The sequence below is a fragment of the Hyperoodon ampullatus genome (assembly GCF_949752795.1).
Source record: "Hyperoodon ampullatus genome assembly, chromosome: 19".
In the NCBI taxonomy this organism is placed as follows: Eukaryota; Metazoa; Chordata; class Mammalia; order Artiodactyla; family Ziphiidae; genus Hyperoodon; species Hyperoodon ampullatus.
Window position 1 is genome coordinate 26,566,847 of NC_136932.1, and position 10,906 is coordinate 26,577,752.

At 59.3% G+C, this 10,906-nt stretch overlaps 1 protein-coding gene across 1 annotated transcript; it reads left to right on the forward strand.

The window, feature by feature from the left end:
* Window positions 1-2,401: 2,401 nt before the first annotated feature.
* Window positions 2,402-5,358, forward strand: LOC307067513 (forkhead box protein J1-like; the record flags this gene model as incomplete). The annotated part of the gene is made up of 2 exons (XM_079724963.1): window positions 2,402-2,899; window positions 4,591-5,358. 2 exons carry the CDS (start codon window positions 2,402-2,404, stop codon window positions 5,356-5,358), a joined length of 1,266 nt encoding a protein of 421 aa, XP_079581089.1.
* Window positions 5,359-10,906: the final 5,548 nt, after the last annotated feature.

Here is a 10,906-nt window from a genome sequence, read left to right on the forward strand (position 1 = left end):
CCGTATGCTAACACATATATATGGAATTTAAAAAAATGTCATGTCATGTTTACCTAGGGGTAAAACAGGAATAAAGACACAGACCTACTTGAGAATGGACTTGAGGATATGGGGAGGGGGAAGGGTAAGCTGTGACAAAGCGAAAGAGAGGCATGGACATATATACACTACCAAACGTAAGGTAGATAGATAGTGGGAAGCAGCCGCAGAGCACAGGGAGATCAGCTCGGTGCTTTGTGACCGCCTGGAGGGGTGGGATGGGGAGGGTGGGAGGGAGGGAGATGCATGAGGGAAGGGATGTGGGAACAGATGTATATGTATGACTGATTCACTTTGTTATAAAGCAGAAACTAATAAAAAATAAAAATAAAACAAAAATAAAAATAAAAACAATAAATACTTGGGAAGAAAAAAAAAACTTTGACTCAAGACAAGCTGGACATGGAGGAGTGAGAGAGGGCAAGGGGTAGAGGGAAAGACATGTTTCTGGGTGGGAGCTGGTGTACCATCCCCCGGGCACAGCTCCTGCGCAGAGGCCTGATAAGGAGCCCTCACCTGCACCCACCCCCTTCAACCAGAGAACTTCCAACTGCAGCTCCTCAGTACCTGAAGAGCAGGAAAGCTGGTGACTGGAGGGAGGCTGGGGGACGGGAGGAGGAAGGACCACAGTCCACCGTTAGTCCGTCACTTAAAGGCTGGTGAAATTAATGGGGCCAATGACCCCAGTAAAAGAATTTGGCAAGTCCACGGCTTTCCTGGGTTTCACCCACCGGCTCTGTTTCCTCGGCTATCTGGAAAGAAGGGAGAGCACTTCCGAAGAAGCCTCTGGAATGTCAGCTTCTGGGAATCTTGCTGAGGACGGGGCGGGGAGGCAGCGCTTACCGGGAAACACTGGATTACCCTAGCCGCCTTGGGGTGTCTGCGACCGGGGCTGCGGTTTCTGCGGACCTGAGCGGCAGGTGGCATCGGAGAGTCAGACCTGCTTGCGGGCACCAAGACGACACTCGGTCGGGAGACAGGGACAGGCCGCAGAAACGTGAGCAAGTGCCACTCGCAGCCCAGAGGAGAGGAAAGGAAAGCCCCAAGCATGCACCCAGCCCTGGCCCCCGCGCCACGGGCTGCGTCCCAGGAGCCGTCGCCACCTCTGAGCAGCCCAGATGGGAAGGGGGTGGGGCGGAGTACGGTTCCCGCGGCGAACTGCTCGCCGAGGGCCCCGGGGCCTCTGCGGGAGCGCCGAGCCGCGCGCCTCTCCGAGCCCTGCGCGGGGCCCTCGGGCGGGAATGCGCGGAGCCGGGACGCGGTGGCGGGTACGGGGCTGGGTCGCGCGCGGGAGAGGGCGGCAGGAGGGAGTTGGAAGAGAGTTACCGCGTGAGAGAGCGGTTAAGAGCCCGCGGTCTCGTTGGAGACGCCCTGGCCAATGGCAGAAGCGGAAGCTGTTTATATGGGCGGGGCGTCGCCACGGCAGCAGGAGACGCCTTGCGAGCGGCTACTGAGTGCCGGTCCACGGCCTCTGGCTTTCAGAGAGGCGCTGTCGGGCGTGAGTGGCGACCAGGATTGCTGGCTGGGCCCTCGAGCTGGGAGCAGAGAGCCGCGGTGAGGGTGGGCGGTGGGAGGAATTTCTTTGAGAACCTTCCTTTGGCCCGGGCTGCGCTCTGAGCCAGGTAAGGGACGGGGAGGGCCGCAGGCCGTGGGAAGGGAGGGCGTCAGTAGCAGCCCGCTCTCCCATCCGTCCCCGACGGAAGTGGTGGGCCCGGGGACTGACATCAGAGGCGTTTGGGGGACACTCACTTCCCGCCCCCTTATAACTCTCTGTATTGTTTCCTTCCTTCCCCTTGATCCCCATCCTAATATCCCTTTTCAAAGATCAGACGTACTCCCCCGCCCCCCGACCCGTCGTGCTGCCCTCCTGGACTCTCTCGCCCCATTTCCATTGGTTGTGGACGGAGAGAGGGGGGTTAATTCCCCGCTTTGAGGGAGAAAGGGGTGGCCTCGCATGCCCCTACACTATTCCCTCGTTTGGCTAATTAAGTCTCCCCTAAAAGATCAAAGAGGAAAAGAACGAGGCGAACCCCGTGTGGGTCGGACCCCCGGGCACACCTTCTGTTTCCCAGACCTCGGCAGTAAAAGATCCTCCCCAGCTGCAGGAAGGATTTTAGTAAGAGCCTCCCCCCTCGCACACACTCGCCCCTCGTGGGTGGGGAAAGAGGGCTCAGTTCCCGCTCTGGTCCCCGCAGGCACCACATTCAGATTGGAGGAGGCTACCCCCGGATCGCGGGATGGAAGCCCGCTTCCGGGAGGCTGCGTAACTGAAGCCGCGGGAGTCAGCGGGCCGGAGAGCTCGGCGGCCACCCTCGGCTCGGCTCGTGGATGTTGACAGCCCCCTCGGAGAGTCCCCGCAGATATGGCGGAGAGCTGGCTACGCGTCTCGGGAGCAGGGGCAGCGGAGGAGGCCGGACCGGAAGGCGGCCTGGAGGAGTCCAACGCCCTGAATGACAGCCTGACCAGCCTGCAGTGGCTGCAGGAATTCTCCCTTCTCAACGCCAAGGTCCCCGCCCTGCCTTCGGGGGACACCGACCCCCACGGCTACCACGAGCTGTCAGGCTCGGCCGAGCCGGGGTCTCCCCTGGCGGCGGACCCCGCCTGCCTGGGGCAGCCGCACACGCCTGGCAAGCCCACGTACTCCTGCACGCCGCGGAGCGCCCCCTCGGGGCTGCAGGCCTCGCCTCCCGACGACGTGGACTACGCCACCAACCCGCACGTGAAGCCGCCCTACTCGTATGCCACGCTCATCTGCATGGCCATGCAGGCCAGCAAGGCCACCAAGATCACCCTGTCGGCCATCTACAAGTGGATCACGGACAACTTCTGCTACTTCCGCCACGCTGATCCCACCTGGCAGGTAGGGGAGGCACTCCCTCCCTCCCTCCCCATGCCCACACGGACTGGACTCACATCCCAGATCTGCAGGCCAAGTAGGCGCGGTACGGCCAGGGCCCCGAGAGAGGAAGGCCGTCGAGGAAGGACCTCAAGGGAGCCCAGTGCTTGGACTGCTGCCCCTTTGACTTCAGAGACGGAGGAGGGAGGATGTTCAGAGGGCTGTAGGGGTGCCGACATAGAGGTTCAAGTGGAAAGAACTTGTCACTCATCCGGCAGGCTCAGCCCAAAGACCAGGGCTGAACTATGCGTGGACACAGCTCCCCAGGGTAGGTTGATGGACTGAGGGACACATTTTTGTCCCAAGTCCTGGAATTCCTAGACACTACCCTCCTCGAGGTCAGTTTGTCAGGGCCTGACTGGAGGCAGAGCGTCGTTCCTGCCAGGCTCTGCATCCTGCCTGCTTTCAGTTGGCTGGAGGGGGTCTGGGAGGGGAGAGGGGCGTGCTGCGGGGTGTGAAGGCCATCTGTGTCCCAGTGGAAGGGCTACGGGGCCTTCCGAAAGCTGCTGTGCCAGCCCCCACCCCAAGCCCTCCCTAGTTTCCTGCCTTCACTCCTCCCCCTCTTCTCATCAACCTCCCTGGGGGGACAATTACCTCAGCCACGTGCTTTCCACAGGGGCTCTTTCCTCCCACACTGGCTTCATGTTCCAAGTCTCCGGAACCTGGCACAGAGCAGCCAAGGGGCCCAGGCCACCATGTAAACATCCCAGTCTTGCCAGGGGGTACTACTCACCTGCCGGCCCCACGCACCAGGCCCCAGAACCCTGTGCCCCAGCGTGGTTTGGACTGTGCACCCAGGCGTGAACAAGGCAGGATGGTGATTCAGGCTGGGCACACACTGCCCTGAGCATCTTCGACCATCAGGATCAGGGGCTACTTGGGGACAGAGACCCTGAGGATGCACAGATCCTTTCCCTGTGGCACAGGTCACAGGATCACAGTTCCTGTGATCCCAGCTATTCCACGTTTGCTTGGGCCCTGACCCTGGGGCAGGTACCATTTGTAACCTTGGTGAGAAAGCAGAGACCCTCCACCACCCCCCACCCTACTCCAAGCCTGAGAGGCCCCAGGAATGAGCGCTATGCTCTTGGCTGGGTAATAATCAACTGAGGCCTCAGAGCCTGGGGTGGGAGGAGGGGGACATGGTGGGTGAGGGTCCAGGCCAGCAGCCGGCTTTAGAAACAAGGAAAGTCATCAGATCCTCCCACACTTCATCCCCCCACCCCCACACACACACCCTCACACCCACTCACTCATTTCACAAACAGAGAAGGCCAGCCAGGCCCAGGCAGAGGGAGATGGCCGTCCAGGCCCTGGGGGAGCCAAGGCCTTTGACCAGAGGCCGCAAGCGGCGGGGTAAGGGAGGGAGGGCAGGACAGGGTGGCACTGAGAGCCACCCTGCGGCTCAGGGCTCGGATGACTGAGCAGGCAGATATCCTGGCAAAAGGGAACAAAAACCCCCGACAGCACTCCCAGCGCCTGGTGCCCCGTGGCTGGTGTCCCAGAGCCTCCCGGTCGGAGCAGCGCCTCTGTCTCCCCTGCCCCCATCGGAGAGAAGGTGGTGGTGGGACTGGCAGTGGCGCTAGGAGCCCCCCATCACTGAGCCCACCCACTCACCCAGCTGTCTTCCTTCTCTCCTATCTCCCTGTGTCCAGAACTCCATCCGCCACAACCTGTCCCTGAACAAGGGCTTCATCAAGGTGCCTCGGGAGAAGGACGAGCCAGGCAAGGGGGGCTTCTGGCGCATCGACCCCCAGTACGCCGAGCGGCTGCTGAGTGGGGCCTTGAAGAAGCGGCGGCTGCCCCCAGTCCACATCCACCCGGCCTTTGCCCGCCAGGCCGCGCCGCAGCCCAGCGCCGCCCCATGGGCTGGGCCACTGACCGTGAGCACCGAGGCCCAGCAGCTGCTGCGGGAGTTCGAGGAGGCCACTGGGGAGGCGGGCTGGGGTGCAGGCGAGGGCAGGCTGGGGCGTAAGCGTCAACAGCCGCTGCCCAAGCAGGAGGCCAAGGTCCCGCGGCCCTCCAGCCCCCTGCTGCTGACCCAGGAGGAGCAGGGTGAGCTGGAACCCCTCAAGGGCAACTTTGACTGGGAGGCCATCTTGGACGCTGGCACGCTGGACGGGGAGCTGGGCACGCTGGAGACCTCGGAGCTGATCCCGCCGCTGAGCCCCGCCTCACACGGGGACGTGGACCTCACCATCCACGGCCACCACATCGAGTGCCCTGTTACCTGGGGGCCTCCAGTGGAGCAGGCTACCGACAGCCTGGACTTTGATGAGACCTTCCTGGCCACATCCTTCCTGCAGCACCCCTGGGACGAGAGCACCCGTAGCTCCCTGACCCCCGAGCCCCTCTTTGAGGCCGGGGATGCCACACTGGCCTCTGACCTGCATGACTGGGCCAGCCTGGGCGCCTTCTTGTAAGAAGCCAGGCCCTGCCCCACCTCCAGACAGCACCGAAGTCTGGACCCAGACTGCCCCCCTCCCCGCCAGTGCAGGCCCATGGACACCCTACCGCCCAGGCAGGGGCTGGGCCAGGTCACCCCGCCAGGCCACACGGCCCCCAGCCCAGGCCATCCTCAGATCCTAGTCCAGCAGGCTGAGAATTGGGGCCCAGGACCAAAACTGCTGCCTCCGCTCCCCAGCCCCCCATACACACAGTGTTTCGTTGATCCACTTCTTCCCTGCCCCAGAGACACGCTAAGGGCCCTGCACTATGAGAGCTGCGGCTTGGAGGGGCCCTGGCCAAGCTGGAAACATCAGTACAGGGCCCGCCCCAGAACACCTTAGCTTCGAAGCTTCTCTCTCTCCTGCTCTCCTCCCCAGGTCTCTATCCAGAGAAAGTTCCCAGGTACAAGAAAATACTGATTAGGTGACTGCAAATTAATACCCAAGAGGCCTCTCCCGGCAGTCTGTGAGGAGGAGCTAGGCGGAGGGGGGAAGAGAGAGGAGACAGAAATGAGGCCGGGGTGCTGGGTGGAGCCAGGAGATTTTCTAAGGCCTCTGGGATCTTCTGGCTTCATCCCTAGAGATGGAGCACAGGGTATGTGTCCCTAATCTTTGAGCCCAACTTGAGGCTGAGAGCAGCGGGGAGTTGGGGATCTGGGGGTTAGGGGCTGGGGCAGCCAAGCTGCAGGGGGAAAGGGGACAGACAGACTGATGTAGTGAGTGTAGCTATAGCGGAGGCTTAACTGGGAGGGACGCAGTGCTTGCTAGAACCACTGGGACCAGGAAGGGGGGATGGCCCCGTGCCCTTGCTTGCACTCCTGCGGGGGAGTGTCTTGCTCCACCATAAACCCCCTGGGCTGCATCCCACATCCACTCTCCTAACCCATCGGGCAATTTAACCTTTTTCATAGAAAGTTATTTACAATAAAAACATTTTTAAAAATAAAGTTTAAAAAAAATCTCAAACTGGACCTGCTTGCAACTTTCTCTGGGGAAAAGCATGGGCCAGTTTTGGGGAGGCCACGGCCCAAGGGGGAATGGCTGGGAGGAAGATGGGGGGCACCAAAGGCCTGCAGAGTGTCCCCTGATGCACTCCTCATGATCTCTGGGTCCCCAGAGAGAAAGGGGCTGAGAGGCGGCCCTCGGGGGTCCCCTGCAGCCAGGGCCTCGGCACGTCTAGATGTGCAATGGGGAGACTGTACCCACAGGCCCGAGGAGCAGGCGGCAAAGGAGGCACAGCCCCCTCCCTGGCCCTGGAGACTCACTCACAAAGGCCGTTCTTGCCCAGGGCTCGGCTCACGTTCCCCACCTCGCCCAAGTTGAGGGCCTGCCCAGACTCACCTGCGGTCCTCGCCTGGGCCTGTCTCCAGCTCCTCCCTCCCTTGGTCCCTTCCTGAAGGGACAGGGTGTGAGGTCAGAGGGCCCCAGCCCCTGGGGCCCCACTTGCCACCCTGGGGTTCATTCACCCCGCCCAGGGCCTTCCCTCCAATGCAGGTTGGGGCTGAGGGAGGCCATCAGGGCAGACGGAAGACGGGGTGCCTAGACCCTACAGCTCCAGCCTGTGAGGAATCAACGTAGCAGAGTTCTGATGGGGAAACTGAGGCACAGCAAATATGTGACACTCGGCAGGCACCTTTCAACCCCCTCACCCCAGCTTTGCCTGGAACCCGTCTCTCCCCTGAGCCCGCACCTGGCCCCGCCAGCACGCCCTTGTGGTGCACAGCCCCTTCCCCCAGCACTCACGTGCACGTGCGCACAGACACACACACACACACACAAATGGGCACTGTCCTACACAATCCTGCCCAGCCTCCACGAGCCCCTTTCTCCTGAAGCCTCTTTCTTTCCTTGCACTCGAGGCTGGCTCCAGGACAACCTGGCATTCCCCCGCCAACTTGCTGCTTTCCCTTGCTAATTATTCCAAATATTTCAGAAAGGTGCGCACACTGCAGGGCCAGCCGGGTTGGGGCCTTACAGAGCTCAGGAGGCAGCCCATCCCCTTCCCACCGCTTGCTGAGGAGGCTGCCCCAGCCTCCCTCTGAGACTCCCTTCACCCCCTAAGCAACGACTCCCTCCCTCTCCCCACCACCCTCCGGCCTTCCTCCCCACGCTCCCCAGCACTGGGGGAACATGGGGGCTCCAGCCTCTCCACTGGTCCCCAGGCTCAGCCTCCAGCCCCCGCCAAAAGGGGTACACCCTGGATTGACAGGTGGGGCCGGTCACTGTCCCACCTCCTCACCCTCTGCCTGGGCCCATGCTGGGGGAAGAGGGGCAAGGTCAGGGGCTGGCAGAACTGCCTGCCAGGTAAGGAAAGGCTGAAGAAGCTTCTGGCTGCCAGGAAGAATCACCAGGTGCTCCTGAAAATCCCTATGCTTGGGACTAGCGTCTCTGGGGCTGGGACCCAAACACTGGCACTTTTAAGGGTCCATGGATGCTGCCAACGAGCAGCCAAAGCTAAGAGGGGGCTCCGAAGCGGCCAGAACACAGGGCTTCACACACCCTTTCAGCAGGCAGCGTTTGGGGGTTGGCGGTGGAGGGGGCGGGAAGCGTCAGTGCATCCTGTCCCTCCTATTCATCCCTGCCCCGGCCCTTGGCTGGGTGGCTTTTTCAAAAAACGTTCAGTGACTCCGTATTTCTTTAGAGATTCAATGTAATCCCAGTCAATATATATTTTGCGCCCTTAACAGTAAGTTGCAGACAGGCTGCCCCATTAGCACTAGATACTTTAGTGTGTGTTTCCTTAGAACAAGGACACGCCTCCATAATCCCAGTACCACCATCACAATCAGGAAATGAACACTGACCTGGTAATCCCATGTAACCGCAGACCCCCTTCACGTCTTGCAGATCACCCCAGTAATGCTCCTCTCCAGTCCAGCATCCCAATCCAGGACCCCATGTTGCACTGAGTTGTCCTTTCTCTTTTGCCCTGTGTGGCTTTGAGCCCATGACTCAAGCTCTCTGGGCAGGTTTCGCATTTCCTTTGATCTCCACTTTTGAGGTGAGAAGCCCTTCAGCCACTTCACCCTCAGGTGTGGTACAGTCCCTTCCCAAAGCAAGAAGCCAGCTTTCTGTCTCCTCACTTTCCACCTCTTCCCTATCCTCCCTCCCCCATGTATCGCCAGCCAGGAAAGGGATGAGGGACAATGTTCAAGAACTTAGTCTTTGGGGACCCTCCCCATCTGCCCACGGGACAGGCCACCCCCAGCTCCAGTGACGGGAAGGCCCCCGGGATGGGATTCCATGCTGGCCTGAAGCAAATGCGCCAGGCCTCCTGAAGAGCTGAGCTGAGGGCAGGAAACACTCTTCTCCCCGCCTCTGCCCCTCTCAACATACTGGGGACCCAGACTTGAAGAAGGAAGGTCATGTCCATGGTGTCCTCCCAGATCAGCACCAACAGCGTCTCCTCCATGTCCAGCTCCTACATCGCCCCTGGCACGGAAGAGGACAGGGAGGCTCTCCCCTGCCCCCGGGCCGCCAGCAGGACCCCCTCAGAAGAAGCAGAGGTAAGAGAGGAGCATGGGATCGCCCTCGCCGCTCTGCTCTGCTCTGTATTCGAGTCCCAAGGAGCTCAGTCCAGGGCCTGCCAGGGAGATCAGCAAAGCCCCCCAGTGCTCAGGAGGGGAGCCCTGGAAAACAGGGTACCGTGTCGTTGAATCAAAGACTCCCTCAGATGTGATCTTCCATGTGGCACCACTTCTGTCCTGAGGACTTGGTTTGCGTTTGCTGCCAGGCGAGCTGGGTAGGAGAGCCGGTGACATCTGCACCTTGACTTTTTTTGCTCCTTTGCAGGTGACGCCAGCGGCGTCTCCAGACTGCAACTTTGCGGGCCTCGCCGCCACCGCCGAAGAGCAGGATGCAGAGGTAAGAGCAAGGTGGACGCTGGTGCCCCTCCCCGGTCAGAGGGACTGCCGGCGCTGGCAGAGGATGCAAATAGGATGGGGGCTGTTCTGGAAGAAGCCTTCCAAGCTGCTGCACTTGGATCTGTTAGAGGCAGGGTGCAGGCAGAGGGACTGTCCGATTAGCAGAGGGCGCTGGTCTCAGCGTAATAGGCGTGGGGTGAGTTCCAGAGGGAAGTCTTCCAGGGCAGACCCTTGAGAGGGTGTCTGTCCTCCAATTCACTTAGTATTTACCTGGCACAGCCATCTCACATCTTCCTGGCACTGGGGGACACAAAGACCGAGTGACATGGCTTTTGCCTGCCCACGCCCCCAATCCACCCATCCCACCCATCCCGGAGCTCCGTCTGATGGAGGAATCAGAGTTATAACTCAGCGTGAGAAGTGCTCTGACGGAGGTGTGGCCCAAGTATATGGAATGCCCAGCTCCCAGTGGGGACTCTACAACTTTCTCTTGAGCCAGATGTTCTCAAAGGAGTATCTGGATGGGATTGGGGATCCTAAAGGGTTTCTGAAAGTTTTATGATCTCACGGTTTGCTTTTTCATTTGACAACTTTTATTTCCACCTGAGAGAAACAGTGTGAGCTAAACTATTACCAAGGCTATTCCTGACAGTCCCACGGTCCCTCTGTAAGGTGCCTCAGACCTGGTCCCTCTGTAACGTGCCTCACACCTGGTCCCTATGGGCCGATCCTGCCTCGCCAAGCAAAATCTGCCTCTGCTGGGTCTCCCAGCCATCTCACACGGACAGGAAATGTATGCATACCATGAGGGTGATCAGTTCTGTCTTCTGACAATCAGTAGACTCATTTCACTGCTTTATGGACTCACAGTGCCTTCCTTCTGTCCTAGGGAAATGATGTTCTAGAAGAAGAGGACGGATCACCCACACAAGAAGATGGTAAAAGACCTGGTCTTTTGCTCCCTTTTATTATATTTCTTTCCCGGGTATTCTCTAAAGGGTAGAGAAAGGGGCACTGGTGTGACTTGGTGGCACTGCTCAAGGGTGTGGCTTTGGGGAAAGGTTGTCTTCTTGATGGAATATCAAAGCAAGCAGGGTATCTGAGGACCTCAGCAGCCTTCCTGGCTCTTTCTGGGCCTCTGAGCCAAGGCTGCAGTAGATACATGTAGTTCTCCATCTACGTTGAGTAGATCCTGAAGCTTCTTGGGCAACTGCCCTCACCTTCCTTCCTGCTTCAGCTTCTCAGCTGAGTCTCACAGAACTGCTCTAGCAGCCCCAAAGTTCATCTGCAGCAGGAGAACAGCTTCCTCCCCTTGGGGGAACCGACTGTTAGGCAGTAGGTTTTTCCTGCTTTAGTGAAGAAAATGGCTGATATTACAGTAGCAGAAGGATCACAGCCCTGGCGGCACAGCAAAGGTGAGGTGAAGAGACGTTAGCAGCTCAGCGTACACTAGTGTTTGTAGGCTATTGGAACGATTCTCTTTACCATCATTCAGGCCTCAAGTAGATAGTTTTTTTAAATTGGAAGAGTTGGTTTACAATGTTGTGTTAGTTTCTGCTCTAGAGCAACGTGAATCAATTCTACATATACATATATCCACTCTTTTTTTTAGATACTTTTCCCATATAGGCCATTACAGGGAACTGAGTAGAGTCCCCTGT